The sequence below is a fragment of the Colias philodice genome, chromosome 6, assembly GCF_061535455.1.
Source record: "Colias philodice isolate Cphi_HAF_F1 chromosome 6, ilColPhil1 Martin Lab GWU primary, whole genome shotgun sequence".
Lineage (NCBI taxonomy): Eukaryota > Metazoa > Arthropoda > Insecta > Lepidoptera > Pieridae > Colias > Colias philodice.
In genome coordinates, this window is record NC_143091.1 from 2114466 (window position 1) to 2136947 (window position 22482).

The following is a 22482-nucleotide window of genomic DNA, read 5'->3' on the forward strand; positions in this document are numbered from 1 at the left end:
TAATTCAACACTGCCATGCTTGGGAAATTTTAACGGACCATTTTATGGGATATTTAATTTGTTATGGTTTATTCATATTTTTATACTATTATGTGTTTTAGTTTATTAAAATATTAATTAAATAATATTATGTATTATTGGCGATGGCGATCTTTAGAGGAGGCCTTTGTCGGAAGACAAGTTGAGGAGTAACTACCGTTTGCCGAACTGAAATCACTTAAATATAAATTAAATTGTTGAGTTTATAAAGTATAATTAGTTAGTAAATGTTAGTAGTAATTAGTTCTGAGGCATACTTAGAAAAGTTTTGTAATTTAAATTAAGATCAACAATAAAGGCTTTTTATTTTATTTTATTTTATTTATGTATTATTACACAGTATTGTAGGTATAATTATATTCACTCACACACCAATTTAAATGTATTTTTCTGAGAAATGTTAAAGAATGGAAAGAAAAAATTATAACGAAGCGGGATTCGAACCTGCATCTTTTCGCCTGATGTATTTTCATTTCAAAATAATATAATGATATCAACTTGACAAAAACAGATTTTTTTATATTTTATGTGATCTTATAAAGATATGATAGAGTAACAATAATTATTATATAGGAAATAATATTTCATAAAATAATTTCCTTTTTACCAAAAGAACGTTATGTATTATGTTATTTTATTGGTATTTCACATTTGTTGTAAGAACCTAACCTAAGTCCGTACCCGCACGAAGTATCAAGATCGAGACTAGAGATACCAAATGATTTTGTTTTTGCTTAATAATTGAATGGTATTAAACCATTTGTCAATCATGGCTGACAAATCGTTAAATTATCGAGAATTTATAACAAATTCAGTTTTGATAAATTTGATCAACTAAAATGCGTTAAATAATTTGTTACCTAAGTTGTTACCTATCTATTCGTTTATAATATGTATTATATTATTGAAATGAACTTAATAAGTAGGTATGTATAAATATTATATAATACCTAACTATTTATTTTTCTTTGATTCAGATAAATGCAAAGCGAATGTGACGGAACACATGCTGTTTAATATCAAAGGAAATTTCGGTTATATTCTTAACTTACGCAAGAAAAATTAAACATCATTCATTTTTCTAAAACAATTTATTCTGTAATAAATCCACACGCTCACGTACAATAAGTAATACTTATTACAATATTAACTCAATCTATACTCTATTGTATTAATAACATAACTAATTATGACTTTAGCCGAACATGGCACGAGTTTTTGAAAATAGTCCAAGAAAATAAAAAAGATGTCGTCTTCGCTTCGCGAATACATTCCGCTGTTCGAGAAATGTCCAAAATATTGGATAAAACCGTATAGTATATTAAAAATCGTATTTTAATTTAAATTCGATGTATAGAGGCACTTGAAACATTTTATAATATAAACATCTAAACATTAATACGGATAAATAATTTATAGTTTACTCAAGCAATATCTTCGCTCAAACATAGTTTATATAATTATTAAACATAATCAGATTTGCGAAAACATTACACTAAACATCCCCAGAGTATGTGTATCTATCAACAGTACAAACCTAAGGCCACAGTTATTGTACAAGTCGTCATTATATACAAACGAAATAGTATAAACATTAAACACGTCAAAATTTGTTCACAAGTGGTATTATAATGTGCAAGAGTAAAAGCAATGACATTTCACATTTACAAATACAGGTGGGGTGATCAGCGTCAATCTTAGACACAATGCCTTAACATTGTCCAAACAAAACTTAGTAATAAAAATGTTTATATAGTTCTGCGAAGTTATTAAAATAAGGTATAAATTCTATCGCGCTAGTGCAATGACGCTTTGCTAAAGATCGAAAACCGCTAACAAAATCGTCATTGTACTAGAGGTTGAATAAAAAATTGTTCATATTAAAGCGAGGTTCGTTCAGTCACAGTATTATAGAATTATACCACAGTAATCAGATACGAAAAGTAGCGTATCTCCCAAAAAAACGATCGGAACGGCTCACTCACAAACACATACGCATCGACAAGTCTCAAGCGGGCAAATGCTTAGAAGTATCCTTTGGAGTCTCGTTGTCGTATGTGCGGAGTTTCCAACGTTTTATTGAAGTTTCCCTACTGTTCGCGTCTGTTTACTGTGGCTTTACTGTGATTCAGTGCAGTTGTTCAAAGCGGTCAGCAGGCACACGACTTGCTGGGGCCACTGTCCCGCGTGTTTTCGCCATTTGCAATCTTGTGGTCGAGCGCGAATCGTTCGCCATCTTTGTCGTTGTTCTGCAGCAGTTTGTCGTTGAGGAGTATCTGGAAAAAAAATATAGTGGGTTAGGATATTAATTCATAGAATCCCGATGATTTACGTTTTCACGTCTTAACGACTAAACATATTAACATTTATTAGATAATAATCTAATCTTCCCATCAAGTCAATTATTTAAAAAATAAGCGCTTATTAAAACTTATGGTAATTAGTTTCATGGGGGTGTAATGAGCACATGAACAAAGGTGAGCGTATATTTTTAATAACCTCAATAGTACTGTAAATTGTGGTATTTATCTATAGAAGTTCAATGCTAATACCATGACCGCTTCTATGATAAAATATACACGAATATGTTAATCTTCTCTAGCGCGACGATGTAACCTTTTCTTGAATCTTGGTACTGAATACATAATTATTTCCTACCAAAGGTACTTTTTATCACATTAACCGCTTGAAGAAATCAATTAGTCAACGAATGATGGTATCTAAAAAAAACATTTTTGTAATCCACCAATGTGGGAGTTTTCTATGACGGTTTTGGTAAGATAGACATTAGATAAGCCGATGGAATTAAAAGCTTTTTCTTATATGTTTGAAATAAAAAACTGACAGCTTCATAAATTATTCAAGCGAGCTTAATATCCATGGCCCCTCGTGATATAGCATAAGAGATGACATTTAAAAATATTATTACTAATATTAGGGAATAATCAATAAATAGTGAAAAACATAATGTTGTAGTGATTTGTAAAACTTAAGAAAAAATTATTATGGTCTAGTTTATACTGGTAAAATATTTTCAAGGTAAACATTTCCTTCGGCATTAAATGCTATAGGTTTTGCATAAAAATTTAGTTTACACATTCATCCCAAAATACCAAACAAAATCCCAAATAAACAATAATAACTTAGTGTCATAAAAGTGAAAGAAAAAACATTTTTGATAATAAATCTCTACCCAGCTCTTAAACTACAAAATCGTCTGGATACCAAAACCGGACTGTTTTTTATCGTTTCCTACACCTTAACTAGCTACGGCCACTCGTTTGTTTCATTCTCTAATGGCATTACACAACATTGTGAAATAATACACCATGCTTTTATAAATATGTAAATTTAAAATTATACTTCACAAGGTCATAAACAGCGTTTAAATTAATTTTATAGTAAGGAATTTGTGTATATATTTTATATTTTAACGTGTTCTTAGCAACTGTTATATGAATTGGATATACATAATTTGATGAGACGTGTTATGAAGATATTAAATTTGAATATTCTTTTGTAGAAGTCAATTGATGGCAGATTGAATTAAATTCCTATTAAGAGGTAAAAGTGGTTTGTTTGAAATAGGTCGTTAACCAATTAAATAAACGATGGTTTACTGAAGATGAAAGTCAAGTCTTAATTTAAAGTTAACGCATTAGAGTGCATATCTATTGAATAATATGTAATGCTTTAGTGACCACTACGTGAAAATTTTTAAGCATAATTTTGCGCATAAATTCGGATTTCACGATTTTCAAGTTTTTATGCACTCTAGGGTGAATGAAAAAATTTATGACAAATAAGATTTTGGAAAACAAAGCCCTCTGTGAGGTTTAAAACAAAAAGAGTTTGGTGGAATTTTTCCACCAAAAACAATACGTTTTGCAAACTAAGGGTTCATTACAATAAACAAACGCAAGTAAACACAGAAAAATATATCTAAGAACTAAAGAATCCAATTACAATGACGATAATACGTACATCGTAATTACACGTAGCAATGGAACGCGTTCATTGCATGTCAATCATAATTTATTTGCTGCTTCACACACAATGGATAAATATATTAATATACATACTTATTGTTAAGCTTTGAATCCATTCAACAATTTGACGGTACTATCATCGTATTAGCATTGTAAGAAAACTAAACACTAATTCCTATATAAGTAATTGTGTTTCGATAGTAATACTGAATTTCCTATAAATCCATGATTAAGCCAAATTTAAAGAAAAAAAAAACAATCACAATGGATATTTGATCATTAAATTTGTACATTAGAATTGACACACATTTTTTTTGTATCGAGAAACTGTTCTTCAGGTACCTAAGTATGAAAAAACATGACTTATGCGGCGTTACCTCGCTCTGAGGCGTTCCATGTAAGGCTTGAAGTGCAAGCCAGAGCGCGGAACGAGCGACAAAGAAGCACAATCGGACGTTGTCACGTTCAACTATCGCCAGTAAACCGACTTTACAGACAACCAATTTTTTTCTCACCTTATTAACTAATGAGCGGGCCGCCTCTTCAATGTTGATGTTTTCCTTCGCCGACGTTTCGAACCAACCAGCGAATCCCTTCTCCCGGCAATACTCGTCCATCTTCGCTGGCGAGTTCACAATACCCTCCTTTTGCTGGTCGCACTGGGGTAAAAAAAGTACAGGTAAAACAAACCATTTATAAAAAAGCTTGTGTGCCGAGCACACGTGTCAGAAGTGAAACTTCTTTGGCAAGATTCAAAATTCAAATATACCAAACATTGCCTTACTCCATGACGCGGACGTCACGGTATTGCAATGACGCGACCTTGCAATTTTACTCTCAACGCGCCTAAAGAAGTTTCATTTCAAAATAAATAATTAAAATTTTTAACCCACAAATTACGATTGTAGATCTATATTCATGAAATTATTCTGATCCTAATACTGAGTAGATATTTAGGTCACGATGCAATTGCTGATTTCTGAGAAATGCATCAACAAACAATCATCCATTCTACTCGTATAGGTAGTCGATAATTTGCATGTACTTTGTTAGTTAATGGGTATCTATAGTTTTGCATTTCAGTGAAATCTAGTAAAAGTTATCTATCGGATACTCAGACCAAAGGCTAAAAAATTATAATTACTGTAACATATTTCAATTACATGAACCTAAATGAAAAATACCAATTGAAATTCACATCAACAAACATCAATCATTCGAGCGAAACACTGAGTGCAAGAAAAACATTGAATAAAACAGATGGATCTTTTCATCGCAACTGCAACTTTATAGGATGAAGAAAATTTATAACATATCTTGGTGAGTTAGTCTAATTTGCTGATATTATCTGGATAAGATTTTAGAATCTTAGGATTCTTAGATTTAGATTTTCAGGGAAATCGCAGAACTGATTTATTTAAACTTTCGTATGCAGATAAAATATAACAACCATAAAATAAAAAATAGTACTTGAGTACTTTTTAACAGGCAAATGATCATATGCATGCTCATAAATTATATTAAAATAAATATGTCTCATCTGGTTATCAGATCAGTGAATTTCGATCTCCTACCGGCTCAGACTAATAGCGGGTAGTAATCACCAAATTCATATGTCCTAACCTTATTAGCCAACAGTATGCACGGTATCGGCGATCCATCGGGCAGTTGCACCTTAGTATCAAGATCATTCTTCCACTTGACAACCGCATCAAATGTGGCCACTCGCGACACGTCGAAAACTATGAACGCGCCAACCGCTTCCTTGTAGTACACCCGCGTCATGTTGCCGAAACGCTCTTGGCCTGTACGGGTAAAAAATAATATAATGGTAAGTAAAAAGTAAAAACATTCATTAATAAATGTAGGTATATGCTGGTAAAAAGCAACTTATAGATAGATATAAAAAGACAACACATTTTGTGTGTATGCACTTGGTCTATAATCTATATTTACGGGGAGAAGAATACATATAGTCAATAACAGTACAGTATAAATTAGAAACAGTAGCGCAAGCTGTAAATGGTTACATAATAAAAACTTATAATTTTTAATTAGATAAATTAAAATATGTTGAGAACAAAACACGCGTAAAATCAATCAAGAAATTAGTAGATAGTTACAAAGCGCTTGTCTTATTTCTCGCAGTTACTAAGAACATCCAATTTATTTAAAGGTTAGTTTACCATCAACATTATGTCGAGATACTCTTGGCTATAATTATATAAAATTAACAAGTAGGCACATAATTTATTTGTGAATTTAGATGAACGGGTAATATTCCTTATAAAATATTCTTATGTAAAAGCACAGCATATTTATAGCAGTAAATAAAGTATTCGTTTGATTATAAATAAATAAATAATATTGCGTACCTACTTAACATACAAAACGAAAGACACTTCGAATTAAAACTGTCCTAGTTTTTTTTGTAGTAAAAAAATATTGAATCGTAAAAGCATCCCGAAAGACTTAGAAACATCAAGACAGACTGTTATCATTTTTCTATTGACATCCACAAATCCAATTCATTGTTACAAGGCGACGCTTTTTTGCTTGTCGTCGGTTACCCCTTATTAAAACTGAGATTAAAAAAAGCTTATATCCTTCACTCTCTAAATTTACATCCACCCTTTGTATTTTTACACAGGTTACACTATTGTCTTTTAAATTCAGGTAGAAAACTAATTAAGTATGTTAACCCGAATAGAAGAATGGTATCTCAAAAAACTAAGACTTGGTCCCTCTTTTTATCGATAAAAAAAATGTTTGAAAATGACAGGTCAATAAACTTTTATCTTCTTATGCATTTAAAATTAAGTAAGTTATTAAAACGTTGTTTACATAATTTAATAACGATAAAAGTGAGACAACGAATTTAAAACGCAATTTGCTTTTGCAAATGGATAATTTATAATTTCCAAAGCAAAAACTAGCCGCTACTTTTTCCTTCAGTTCTTAATGCAATGTTTTTACGCCACTTTTATAGCGTGTAGTTAACTTAGAAAATATTAAGAAAACACGCATGATGTAAACGTTATTAAGATGGATCACAGACAGACACGCACACAAACTGTATATAGTTAATTAATCATTAAAATATCTCAATTTATTTTTTAATTACATATTTTTATTGAAAATTAAAAACGTATTTTAGTGGATAATTAAGGGTGCACTCACACACATCAGTCACCGTCACGGCACGTCACCGGACAGGATTAAAAAAAAATATGTATCAATAGTTCTAGTATGACTCTGTTCCCACACGACAGTCGCCGGCACGAAATCTATCAGTGACGTCACCGGTCAGGCACGTCAAATAATCTTTCCATACATGTATCATACTTTTATCCCCACTCACCCGGTGCCGTCACGTCTCAGTTCAGTCAGCGTCGTGCTACCGTCAATAATTGCTACATGTTCTCTAGCGTGACACACGTCTAATCACTGACTAACCTGATGTATGTGTTCAATGATTCAGTCAAACCGGCGACGTGACTGACGGACAACATGACGGTGACTGGTGTTTGTGGATACGTACACAAACCGTCACCGGACAGGATTAAAAAAAAATATGTATCAATAGTTCTAGTATGACTCTGTTCCCACATGACAGTCGCCGGCACGAAATCTATCAGTGACGTCCCCGGTCAGGCACGTCAAATAATCTTTCCATACATGTATCATACTTTTATCCCCACTCACCCGGTGCCGTCACGTCTCAGTTCAGTCAGCGTCGTGCTACCGTCAATTTCTACATGTTCTCTAGCGTGACACACGTCTAATCACTCACTAACCTGATGTATGTGTTCAATGATTCAGTCAAACCGGCGACGTGACTGACGGACAACATGACGGTGACTGGTGTTTGTGGATACGTACACAAACCGTCACCGATCAGTCATCGGTGACTTGACGGTGACTGATGTGTGTGAGTGCACCCTAACAGTCACGTCACGGTACAAGTGAGAAAAGTAGTAATAAAATATTATATTATAAATTACTTTAATTGACTGATGTGAAAGTAACTCCACTTGTCTTTTTTTTAGTTTGTACAGGAACCGCTAAATCGCGCAATCACGTCACACCTGAATATGTATGGAAAACTATAGTAAAAAAAAGAAAAACCTTTTTGCCTAAGTACAGTTAGCCAATTAGATATAACAACAATGCCGGATAAATAAAAATGAATTATTTAATTCGGATATGTAACAATATCCAGCTGTGTTTTTATTATTTAATGTACAACTTTTACTTTTAAATTACCGATTAATTTCAGAACGAAAATATAAATAGCAAACTAAAAACAGATGAATAAAATTAAAAAGAAGATTGCAGGCACGTGCTTTACATTGCCACAGACATGGCATACAATTTCTACTCAGAAAAATGTTACATTAACTGAATTAAATATTAAAGTATTCATTCAAAATACTTATTGAAAAAATACACACACACAAACATAGAACCTCCTCCATCGACCAATTATATGAAATTTGGTAGGTAAGTACAACCGGTTAGAAAAGAACTTTCTACAGAAGAACTGACCACAAATTCTACTATTTTTTGTAAATTAATATTATTATGTTTATTTTATAAGAAAAATAAAACATACCTTATTAATTTTAATATGGAATCATAGTAACAAGGGCCAAAAATAGAAGGCAGTAGATAATTATCAAGGACATAAACATCCAGGCAAATGCTAGTTCCATTTCATCCATTTTATATGCAAAAGATACTCTTAATATATTTAAATTAATATTCCTTTATTTTCTTACATTATACGTTTGTCTTACATCAATTGAATTGAAAGCTGTATGATTTTGACATAAATGTTTTTTTTTGTTAACATTTTTAATTTTTTACTTTTTTCAAGATACTAGAAACTTCTTTTGACCATTTAAATCTTCGCAAACACCCCTTATAAAATATGAATAAGTTGTTCCCTGTTGTTCCGTTTAACTAAAAAATATGTGAAATTTGTTCATATAATATAAATAGGAATACGGCCTACGAATATATGAATTTCGTAGTAAATTTATTATGTAACCATTTACAGATGCGAGGGAACAAAGTACAGATCTCAAAACTTATTTCACTTCGATCATTCAACACATGAATTGAATAATAACCTAATACCTCATATAGAACAATATTTACCTGCAATATCCCATAGCTGCAAGCGTATAATAGTATTCGCGTCCCAATTCAGCACTTTCAAGGCGAAATCAACACCAATAGTCGCTCTGTAGTGCTGACTAAAGAACTGGTGCACATATCGTTTGATGATGGACGTCTTCCCCGTTCCCAGTTCGCCGATAACCAGGATCTTGTATAGGTGTTCCCGCCTCTCAGCACTGGATGTGGCGTGAGACTGCAAGGAGGAATGGATAGATAAGTATGATTGTTTTTGTATGGAATGAACGTGGCTTTGTATGGAAATAACGCAGAGATTCTTAGTGCTTAATGTTGCAAGACACTGCAAAGAGTCTATACAAATATTATAAAGCTGAAGAGTTTGTTTGTTTGAACACGCTAATCTCAAGATCTACTGGTTCGATTTAAAAAATTCTTTCGGTGTTGGATAGCCCATTTATCGAGGAAGGCTATATCACGCTAAGACCAACAGAAGCGGAGCCACGCGGGTTAAACCGCGGAGTGCAGCCAGTGTATGGATATGTAAGATTTTTAAACACGCTTTTATTAACTTCATCTCCCACTCCTTTAAACGGACAGATTTCATTCAAACTCTGTACACGTATCGAAAATCAGTGATAAGACAATAATTTCCAGCGCATCAGTGACTTTTTTTATTTTTTTTTTTACTTTATTAGCAAGTTTGTTACAAGCAAGATCACCTGATGGACCGGACCCATGCAGTTAGTTGCCAGCTTTTAAAGGGAAAGGGCTTATGACAGGAATGATGACGTCATAAAAAAGGAACCTAAAATAAGGATCTACATCACCTGGAAATGTAAGGTAAGCATCAATGTATTTTTGAATGTCTAACGTCACTTAACATAACCTAAACAATCCAATCAAAACCCAAAACAAAATCTGAAAATCCTAATAAGATTACAAGAAAAAACTTATCGAAATAGGCTTCGAGCAATTTGGTGCATTTATATTATTTATAAATGGTAGGTACAAATAGTTGTATTCGTAATCAATAAGACAATAAATAACATGCTTTCTTCATATGATTTTCATTTCACCTTAGAGTTACTGGAGAATATTTAGTTTAAATAGCTTATCTCTTAATTAAGCATTCTTGATTCTTATGACAGAATTAAAAAGCCAGTTCTTATCAGCTATAGACGTTTAAAAAATAATTCAGATATTTTCCCACGCATTACCGAAAAATAAGATTTTTACATATAAAAGCGACTTTTGATCTTATCTGTATATTCTAAGAACGTAATTCCAACGAAGATGTGAACCAACACTATATTTAAAGTTAGATTATCGAGACGAAAACAAACTACCATAATGATCTTATAGTTTTTTGCTTCGTTGCTGCCGGCAACGTTGTTAAAAAGGGAGAGATTATAGTTATAAAACGTTATTTGAAATCACGACTTTATACTTATTATGTTATGATTAATTATCGTCTAAAGTTCAGGCTTACATAAACAAGGAGTTAATTGTCTTTCTATTCATATAAAGGTACAAAATTGTCCACTCTCTGTATACCTATGTTTAACGTAGAAATGTGTGAAATAATTAAAAATACAATTGTAATTTGAAACAAATTGATGGACACAAAACAAAGGAACTAAATGTTATTAATGTGTGAATATTCAACACGGTTGCAGTCGATGATTTCGCGTGAACAAGCTAATTATATTCTAATGGTTAATTCACTTGTTTTTATAAGAGACACGAAAGTCTATACCGTGTTTATAACGGAAAGAAAAGAATTGTAGGTATGCTCTACCTAAATTACGCCTAATTTCTTCAGGCATTTCGATAGATACAGAGTTATAATTTATGGAGTTTCTTGCCGGTTCTTCTGCATAGGTACTGCTTCTCGAATCGGTGGTAAATGTTAAGAAATTATTATAACGATTCAAAAATGCTTCTAGGAGTAGAAGAAATAAATAAATATTTGAGTTTGAGTTTAACAAAAAAGCTACGAGAAACTACCTTCTGTCGATATGTTTAAAAATACTTACAACACTATAGACAGATTATTATGAAAAGTATTTTATTCCGGTATTGTACCTACTCGCACACGTAATAAAGTACCTACCTGGTAATTCAAAATAGAACAAACATGCATTTCAGAGCATTAAATGAAAACAATTCGATCCATTGAATGTAATACGCCTTTCATGAAACTTTAAAGTTAAATTATGTCAATAAATAAATGTCGAAGCTATATTTTGACCAACGCCTAGTGATGACCTTTGACATAATCGTTTGACAAAATTAATGTTTCTTTCAACATTGGGATACAATGACGATTCAGGCTTATACTAATTAATTGGGATATTCATTCATCAGATGGGACCGGGGGCGGGGACCCATTGTGACCTGTTTATCTCTTAATGAAGACAGTAAGGTATTGATGTAAAAACTAATATAAAAACATTATCTATATTAATGATATAATGTTATCTTAATAGGTTAAGCTTTAAAAAACGGATCTAAATAGTGTTTAGCGTCATGAAGACAGAACATTTTACTAAACATGGGTATTTTATAAACATAGTTGGTATGGTTCACTGAAATACATATTTAGCTTGACATTTTTCATATAATTGGTCCATCACGGAGTCTATTAATTACGTAAAAACAACATGAAATTTTCATAATACTTATAGTCTCCATAAAAAGTTATTTTTATAAAAAACCGTATGAATAACAAGGAAGTTTTATAGAGTCTCGATAAAAAGTTATTTCTATAAAAGGTCCTTAAAATAAAACAATAAAGAAACATTTGTTCCACGATTCTTTCCCACGATTATCTAACTTTAGACACGGAATGAAATCATTTATAAAAAATAAAAACAGCATCTGATGGCATTTTAGATAAACTTTATATTTAAACATTTTATCACTACATATTTTCTTGTCATAAATAAGGAACAAAAGATTTAAATTATTGTATGATCACCACCTTGAGAATTCAAATGCATTCATGAAATGTTAAAATAGTTTCAATATATCACATTTTGCAATATTAATTTTATATGTACAAAACTTTGACATAATGCTTAAGTTTATCATCAAATTATACATTATTACAATAATATGCGACACTTTGATCTGCATACCAAAGAAACCATATTTTATATAATATAAATTATTAAGATATATTTATAAATTAAATTGCAATTTCATTTATAGATTATGCCAAAATATATCAATAATAATGGTCGTCTCAACATATTTCATGTAGAATGTTCTTTAAACCGTAATTAATAATAGTGTTATCCAAATCACTATTAAAAAACTAAATACCAATTACCAAGTCAAGTTTGTTTGAAATACTTGGTACGTTTCATTGTTGTGAACTAAACAACTAATCTATTCATTCGTTAATGTCAACAACATCATTGAACTAATGTGAGGTAATTTGTTAATTGTCATTAACTGATCGTTCCAATCATTAAATCAAACTACTAAATTCCAATTCATTTATTATCAGAACTACTAAGCCTATCAGAAATTACAAAATATAAATAAAATAATAAAATAAATAAAATATCCTTTATTGAATTATTATGTACATTAATGGACGACTAAGATCCGTTAGGCAAAAATAAAAATACAAGAGTTACATTACATTACACAGTTATTGAAATAACACAAAAATATGATCGCTAGACACTGAATCTCGTCTCTGAAACGTTTTTTTATTCAACTAAGCTTATTTTAGAAAGGCTTTTATATCTTCATAATATAAATTATAAAAAAACCAATTCCGAAATGTGTCTTTTTGTAGAGACGGGCCGTCAAGAATCTCTATCATGTAATTAATTTAAGCATTTTTAAATTGTACCTAATGAGGCATTTCAAGTTTAAAAAAAACCTCTCTCTACTTGCTCTTTATAAAAGTGACAAAGCAATTAAAACAATTGAAAAACGTCTAACAAAATATTTACCTAAACGGAGAGTCAAAATAGCGTGTTTATCATAATATAATATGGGTTTGTTGAGAAAGTTTTGAAACTACAACCGGCATATAATGTAGGTATGCCGTATGTCGCAACAAATAATACCTAGCAGATAATATTACACCATAAACTAACCTTATTAGCCTGTATGAAAACTATTGCCATTCTATATTATAACCTTGTTTTAAGATCACTTGTACCACAAATAAAAATTACAAAATAACTTACACCCCGATTCTGCTTCGGCGACATAATTCACGATCACAAATAATATTATAACTGTTCGTCAAGAAACACAAAAGTACAACCAATGTAATTGAACTTTCAAACGATATAGAATTTCTTCTGTGTCATTTAACATGGCACCTAACACTTCTTAGCTGTCAAACGAAATTTGCATCTTTCGCGCCTTAAAAATAAAAAATAAAAAAACTAAAAAAGAACAATTTGAATAGAGAACAATTCCCGAATGTTCTAGAACGAATTTCGAGGTGTCACTAACGAAGTATATGAACAACTATTGGTTCAAGCAACTAAGCGTCTATTTATTAAGTACAGTAAAGTGTGGGGTGGTGTTATCGGCCAATGATAACGAGTCGAGTATTTGTCATTTGCACTCCTTACTGAGTAATTATGTTTACCTAATGCTACTAAAGAAATACATGTGTTTGTAAACTAAAAACACTTGAGAATTTTGAAGGAATATGCATATCCAAATCATTCATTTAGTATAGAGTTTTATTCTCCTATCAAATCTCTATATTATAATTTTAAGAAGTTTTTGTGGTAAATAACCACCGGGGAGTAAATCAAACTTGTGATTATTATGTCGAGTCATCATAGTCCTAAATGTTTATATTAACAAAAGTAATCTTTAAAATCTTTGTAGGATTAATAATTTACGACGCATGACATAGCATTTCTAAAATTCTGTCAACATACAAGTTACGATTATACACGTTAATTTCTCTAAGTAGATATGCTCCAATAGACACACTAAAATAATAAAATAAATAGTTAATCTCATATCATGTTCCATAGTGTGACCCCGCAACAGCTAATACTATTTTAATGCTATTTAAGTCAATCACTTTTATCGCATTTCGGTGACGATCCAGAAACAATCCAATTAACGTACTTATGTACTATATATAGCACGTATAATATAACATTTTTTTTAGATTACTTAGTTGATTTAAGGAGGGAATAATCCGCATATATGATACATCATAGCGACGCGTGAACTCATTTATTCTAGCACAATTATTAATGCAATTAAAACAATTGTAAATGAATCAAATTCTAAAGCTAATTCATCAACTACATTTCAAGAAATAGAATTGAATGTCTGACGCGCAAATGAGAATACAGTTTACATATACAACCTGCTTCTACTACTGTTCACGATAAACTACATATTTAAATACATTACATCTATTAATATCTTATTGATTAAAGAAAACAATGCACTAGAAATAGAAATGTCAACATAGTATTTTCCTTTCTCTATAAGTGAAGTGACTCTACAAGATGAGTTGAAACTACGGCATTTTGATATTTATCTACTATAATTTTAACTCACCCTCTCCAACAATCTCTGCAGATTGACAACACCGATTTTCAAATGAAACAGTCCACTGGAAAACGTCAATTTACTGTCCTCGTTCATTTGCGAAAAGCGAATACGCGCAGCCTATCAGTACTATGGGCTTATATTGTTAACGTTATATCTTGTATAGATACAGTACGGGGTGATGTGAAACCAACGTGACCGCGGTAACTCGATCGCCTCTATCATATTACTTGCACGCACCACTGACAATCCCAGGCATTTGAGCCGATTTATATCGATCACTAAAATCCTTCAAAATAGCTAATAGCTGTACCACTTATAATATACATATATACTGTTTATTGTGAGCACGACAAGTATTGCGTAAGGCAAGTCTGCATCTATTCTTTATGCACTTAATTGCAGAAGAATGCTAATGTTAGAATATATTATTAGAATATAATGTGTCCGGATTCATTTGAAAAATAGGTTTTTATTTTACGTTTTTCATAGCGAATCAACAGCTTTGGAGATGGATGCTGGTTGCTATTTCATAGAAACGCCTGACCAAATTTGGGTAAAATTTGCTCTAGAGATAGTTCGTAAGCCGTATTAGCGCAATTTCCTCTAAAGGTCTATACCCATATATAATAAATAATCAGCAATGATTTTACTTTCCAGATTTTTTAATATCTTCATTACGGTGAGTTGAGAATAAGGAAGAGAAATTATATGAAATGTTTTTTAGGAAACAGACCTACCTAAAATAAATATGTACAGGTACATAAAATATCAAATCCGACAAAGACAAAAATATTAAGCCCACTATTCTACGGAACCTTCTGAAGTAAACTGCTATTGGAACATTGCAAAAGCCACAATCCGTCTTTGTTGGGTTTCGGAAAATTGGCCTATAATTTTATTAATTAGCTTCTAAGTTCTAACAATTTAGTAATTAGGAAAAAAGCCGCCTTGAATTCAGATGAAACCGTATAAATTTATATAAAGTTATTGACGCAATTAATTTATATTTTAATTGTTTATAATTTGGAAATTACCAAATAGGTAAGCTTTCCTTACGCTTTATAATAATAATCTCTATATGATTATATAATTGAATGATTATTTTATGATTATAAAATTGAATTACATAATTGAATCCCTATTTCCCTTGGTCACGGCATCACGTGTGAACGGCTGGACCGATTTCGATAATTCTTACTTTGATGTGTTCGTTATTGTCAGGATAAGGATTTATCAAAGAAAACCTCATGAAAAGATAACCTCATTAAACTGATAACGACTATTAAAACTTTACGGGTATGATAGTTTGCGCGAAGACAGTACAGCGTCCGTCGGGTCAGCTAGCTTTTCATTACATTTTAGAAATAATTTTTTGTATACTTAAGAAATAATAATAAATTTGTTTATAGTATAGGTACAACAAAAGCGATATAAAAATGGAAACCGGAGCGAAAACCTAAACGTGTTATGCTTGGTTTTAATCAGGTATTGTAAAAAATCCCTCATCCCTATAATAAAAAAACCAGTTATCCAAGAACATTATGACTGTGTTTAAAATTGAGATAACGTAGGTCTAAGGAATGATAATGTTAAATAATTATACACTACAGGTTTAACATATCAAGGTTGTTACGAGAAAAAATATTGAAATTTCCTACCTCCATTCAGTTCCCTGTGATTGCTTCTAATAGCTAACTTACAGGTAATAAATGGTATTTATACTGTGTTCAAAGCCAATTACATATAGTGTTCTATTAAATAATCTCTTTTCAATGTATTCACTATAAAACAATTATTTAATCGGTGCTTAATTGATTTGTTCGCAATGTCGGGCTAATGAGGTGAAAGAAAAATGTCGAGTTTATTAATGAGATATTTCTAAAACTTATTATTTGAAAAATATTGTTAAAATTGTATTAACTTATTGTTGGAAAATATTGTTAAAATTGTTTTGCTCTTTGCTTCATAAATGAAAACTGAAAAGTGTGTTAGCTTCATCAAATACTATATTTAAAAATCGCATTGCTTTTTTATTTATCAGAAAAACAAGAATAACGAAATATTTTTGTATCTAAGGCAACCTAAGGTGACATCAGCATTGTTAGAACTTAAAACGACCTTGTTTCTTTTAGATTTAATTTTATTTCTTTTTACCCAAATATTAAGTAAAAGTTCAAGGGCGATTTAATGATAGTTTTATTTTCAATCTAATATGTATTATTATTTTTGCTGCCGGCATATTCAGTTGCACATGAAAATATTCTATATGTTCAATAAAAATTTTTTAATACTATGTGTATTAAAACTAGTTTAGTTTCTACAATTTTATATCAACTTAGTAGTATCGCATGAAAATTTATTTTATGCCTCGCTATTTCCACGCTTATCTCATCTCAAAGTATTTCAGTATTTTCTCTTATGCGTAACAGGTTTAGATAAAACTTGCTAGCGCAAAATCCCAAAGAAAAGCGGTTTGGTTTCTTCACGAAAAAATAACCTAGAGGCCTAATTTAAATCAGGCTTTTTAATGAAATTGACCCGTGAATATTAAACAACTATGTTTTGACATGAAAACACCATTTTGTTTTTATTATGTCCTCTTTAAATTAATTAATATATTTCTAAAACAAGAATGCTAATTGTGCGTCACATCTCTGTTGGATATAGAAAAATCAAAAGATAAAAAAGGACACGAGTTTTATTACTATCTTTAAAACTGGTTTATCAAAGCATTAGTAGGAATATAATCCCAATCTAAAGTTGTTACTCAATGAACAAGAATAGCTAATTGCGTATCTATTTGTTTTTTAATATCTAGGACAATTTTTTATCTTTTATTATACTTATTTATTTAATTAATATCGTTATCTTTAAAAGAGTAGAACGTAAACAAACAGCTATGTGAAAGGGCATTTTTAAAACTTACCGAATTTAGAAATGACTCTACATTGTTTCATAAAAAGGTTAAAAAAAGTTTATTTATATTGCATTAGATATTAAATATAGCTAATGAATAGCTAGCCGAGGTAAGAATCATTAAAAATATTTTGTAAAAGGTACAAACCTTTTTTAATATGGAAGCTCTACAAGCGAAGTTACGTTTGTAGAGTGTCAATATTAAGGGCCCTTAGTTGGTGAAAACGGCAAAATGGACTGTTATCTAGAATAAGAATTATAGCTAATTCTTTTTTTCGCACTGAAATTTCTAATATGTATTACAGAACGTATGTGTGATGGGATGACTGTTTCCAAAACACGATTGGAAAAATTTTGCTCGATAAAGAAAATCCTGAAGTTACCTTTAAAATCCATACTAATATTATAAATGCGAAAGTAACTCTGTCTGTCTGTCTGTTACTCAATCACGCCTAAACTACTGAACCAATTTGCATGAAATTTGGTATGGAGATATTTTGATACCCGATGTAGGACATAGGCTACCTTTTATTGCGAAACATGTATCACGGGCGAAGCCGGGGCGGACCACTAGTATCATATAAATGCTCATTAGAACCGTATTTTACGATTATAAATTCGTATAAAATCACAAATATATATAGATATTTACCTTCTCGACTTCGCAGTAAATTTACGAAATGTTAAAAAATTGTTAATTCCCTTACTTTATGATTAACATCAAATTGTAATTTAAACGTCCCCAACGTTATAATCTTCAATCATCGTGTCTCCACAGTTTATTATGAATCTCACCAACAATGTTGTTTAAGCCTTGAGAATAAACAATAGGCCTTGTACGACATATAAGAAACATAAATAATTACAGCTATTTAATTATGATATATAATTACTATCGTTGTCTTTAACGTTAGATGTCTCTAAAATTAAGATAAGGCCTTGAAGCGTTAGAAAAATGTCTTTCAAAGCTTATCTTATCACTATAAATTTGGGTTTACGAAACTAAGGAAGGTACGTTATTCCCTAAAACTAAACTAAAGTAAGTAATCATAAAAAAGATATCATTTATATGTAACTAGATAATCGTAGTTTATTTTGGCAGTTTTAAGACGTACCTTACTAAATAGTTTGTCCTATAAATTTCTAACTTCGTCTACGTTACGAGAAATATGCGCGTTTTTTATCTATTAAATAAATTATTAAAGCTGTTGTAAACCCGTTTAAGACAAGATGAATAGACTATAGAAAAAATAATTACCAGACAATTTCCGCAAACCTTGACTGTTTATAAATTAATTATTAGTTGTAGATAGTAGGTATATAAATATAGGTAATAAGTATATTCTAACTTCAAGCGTATTGGATACTTAGATACATGAAGTGAAGCAAATATACCTACTCTGTGCTTCTTATTCAATATGTTAGACATAATATGTAAATCTATTATTGTAAATAGCATTTAATTTTATTTTATTTTAATATTCAATTGAACCTATTTTCACGCGATAATTAGTTAAGGAAAGTTTTTCCTAATGTGAAAATAATACTTTATTTCATTATGCAATATGATCAGATTATTTTATTTCTTTTCTAATATATCGTAGATATTGTAGTCAACTATAAATCATATTAATGTAACATAATATTTTAAGTTGTTGTTTAAAAAATTTACCACTATAGCCCAGGTAGGTATAAACAAACAGGTTTCACCGTTAAAATCCTCCTATTATAATTAGCTTCATGCAAAGATTGGACAAAAAAAAAGTTGTTTCACTAGCCTTATTAAGCGTCCGATGAAATTCCATTCGAGAAATCAAATTCACCAACATAATTTCCAACTTTCTGCTATTTAAAACAAATATAACTAACGAGAATGTTCCGAAACGAGACAAAATTCCAACCGCCTAACGAAAACGAACCGCTTTATCCGTCAAATAAATAACATGCACTTGAAAAAACAAAACAATTGTACTTCGAATGAATGCGATCGAATGAAGCGGTTAGCACACGGGAAGCTAGGCGTGTACTCACGAAGGGCATGGCGACGTCCGCTGTAAACTATCGTGAAATGAAACGTACAGGGTACAACAGCGACGTCTCAGCGCTGAAGCCGCAGCACTCGCACACGGTCAGGTAACACTCGTCAGCGGTCTCCTCGAAGGTCATGGCGCGCGCGCATCGCCCGAGCGGCCTGCGTCCACTGAGGCGGCGGCGACGCGCACGCGCCCCGCGCCGGCCAGCGCAGTCAAGCGCGCATGCACTCACCGGTCCGTCGCCGCTCCCGGCCTTCTCGGGCTCGATGAGGTCTCCGTACGCCGGCATGCTTGCGTCCGCGTACCCCTCCTCTTCGGTGTCGACGTTGTCGCGCGAATGCGGCGGCGTCGCCTCGCGCCCGCCGGCCAGCCGCTCGCGGGCCAGCGCCACCGCTTCCTCCAGCGACCCCACTTCACCTTTTCTCCCCTCCTCTTCCTCCTCGTCGTCGCGGTCCTCTTCAGATTGATACATCGAAAACTGTGATACGAACGCGATCCGCCGTTTCATAGTACCTTCGGGGCTCGGCTCCTCGATCGGCTTTTGAATTTCAGTTAAATTCCTCTTTTTCCAGCCGGCTTTCGTGAACGCGCGCATCGCGACCGGATGCTCGACGGCTATCGGACTGAAAACTTGTTCCGGGGAAACACTTTCTTCCGGCGACTTAATTTCTATATCGGTCCCGAACGATCTCTGTGGCTTATTGTTTACCGTAGAGTCAGCTGTCGTTTGCGCGTCTTCATTTTGTTGCGGCCGGGGCGCGTTTTCGGGCTCCGGCTCGGATTTAGACAAGTCCGTGCTGTCGGAGCGATGCTTGCCGATGCTGCCCATCCGCTTGAGCAGGCTCGGGTCCTTCTTCTTGACGACCGGCGAGCTGTCGCTGCTGCGCGACGTGGAGGCGGGCGCGTCGGCGCGCAGTTTCTTGTTTTTCTTACGCATGGTGCGTTCGTCACGTGCGATCTCGCCGTCGGACACTGAAGATTTAGCGGAACCTGTTCGCTTGAGCGAGGCGATGTGGAAGGGTGAGCCGGAGCGGAAAGGCGAGCTGAGTGTACGTAGCGTTCGCTTGAGGCGGGAGGGCGCGGGGCGCGGCGGCGCGGGCGGCGGGGGCGGCTCGTCTTCCCGCATGGCGTCGGCGAGCGCGCGGGACATACTGCCGCGTGCCCGCCGCCGCCGCCCTGAGCCTCTGCCGCTCGGCCTTGCTCCTGATCGCCGTAAACCACGGATCAACTGCTAAACTGCTCCCAAGGTTCTACTGTTTACTACCGAATATATCGTATCTGTATTACGTCGAAGTATAGGAAAAATTTACGAAGTTTTACCGACGCACATACTTTGTTAAAGTTGTTTTTAAGTTTTACGAATATAATATTTTTGTAGTGATGTTAGATTAGAAAAACAATTTTAAAGTTAAACTGAAAAATTAACTTTACATTTTAGTTAAAATTGAACTTTATATAATATTTAAACAGAGTTCGCTTGTAATATGAAATTTAAACTTATGACATTTTAAGTTTACTTACCTACTTATTAAGTTAAAAATTTAATATCTATAGAATTATAATCGACTCTACATTTTTTAAGGTTGATATTTCAGATCAACTAATTATTTTATGTGAGACCAATTTTTCCATAAAACAAAATATACAGAATTTATTAATTACGTAAATTTTGTAACATACTATCACGTGTTTATATACAACACCTCATACTGATATCAAATTGCTAAGCCATCAAACACTAAGCGGAAACCCGGCAAGTATCAACCTTTCGCGCCTGATCAGTTCAATTCACGAAAATCCACACAAAATATACTTCCTTGCTTGTTGACCTATGATTATCAGTTGATGAACCATTCTCGGTTACGTTGGTGGCACTTGTAAGGTATCTAGTGGAGCAGAAACCATACAAACTGGGTAGATTTGATATCGACCCCGCTAGCTAGTAATACTATAGACAATATTGGACAATAGTTTCACACTTCAAACATTAAGAAGTAAGATATAATCCAGTTTCACATCTTTAAGAGATTAGATAATCTTTGCCGCTCCTAAAAATATTTATAAAGTATGTTTTTCTCAAGCCACATCACCATATTTAAACGATTAACATTTGTCATATTACCTAGACTTTGGAATCGATCACATAAAATTTAGTAAGAATTTTAAATGACTATTAATTATATTAATCATTGATACTTCAACTTAAATAATTCAAATTTCAATCTTTTAAAAAAGTTCTAAAATTATATAATATGTGTTCTATACGTAATTATTCATAAATTCAGAAAAACAAACAATGAAAACCAGAATCGAACCCGCGACTTACTAGAAGTCTAATCGGTTACCTTCTGCGACGACCGCACTAAGCCTTTGAGCTAATTAAAAAAGATTACTTGATTTCATTACGAAGGATTATTAATTATTTAAAGAAAATACTGAAGAAAACGTTGGAACTGACAGTTGAATATATTATATTTAAATATAATAAATATATATTTTAAATAAAAAGAGACTTTTTGGGTACTTCTGAGCTGTCCAATGTGAAATTTAGAAGTAGGTAGGTGTTGTTTTATATTTAATGTAAAATGCAAAAAAGTACCTAATCATTGTCAACAACAACATAAAAATCGAATCTCGGTTATCGAATATTAATATTAAAAATAAAAGCAACGACAATTAGGAATATTACTAATTAATTTTGTTAAAATATTAAATTTACATATCCTCTGGAATATTCACACGATCCAATACGGTCATGGTCACGGTCAAAGCAATTAATGCCTTATAAAATTATTCAAAGTTAA

The 22482-nt window shown here is 32.5% G+C and overlaps 1 protein-coding gene across 6 annotated transcripts in view; it reads right to left on the reverse strand.

Moving 5' to 3' along the window:
* Nucleotides 1–1111: 1111 nt before the first annotated feature.
* Nucleotides 1112–22482, reverse strand: part of Rab32 (RAS oncogene family member Rab32) — a 34521-nt gene continuing 13150 nt past the window's right edge. The window contains exons 1-5 of one of the 6 annotated variants that reach the window (XM_089696133.1): nt 19911–20843; nt 9192–9405; nt 5652–5833; nt 4544–4687; nt 1112–2315 (exon numbers count right to left, since the gene is read on the reverse strand). In XM_089696133.1, the coding sequence (XP_089552259.1) occupies nt 2190–2315; nt 4544–4687; nt 5652–5833; nt 9192–9405; nt 19911–20828 (1584 nt within the window). In that variant the 5' untranslated portion in view covers nt 20829–20843 and the 3' untranslated portion in view covers nt 1112–2189. Of the gene's footprint in view, nt 2316–4543; nt 4688–5651; nt 5834–9191; nt 9406–13381; nt 13652–19423; nt 19563–19676; nt 19882–19910; nt 20844–22482 lie in introns of those variants that run through there. The other 5 variants (XM_089696134.1, XM_089696138.1, XM_089696135.1 and 2 more) reach the window with 5 other exon arrangements.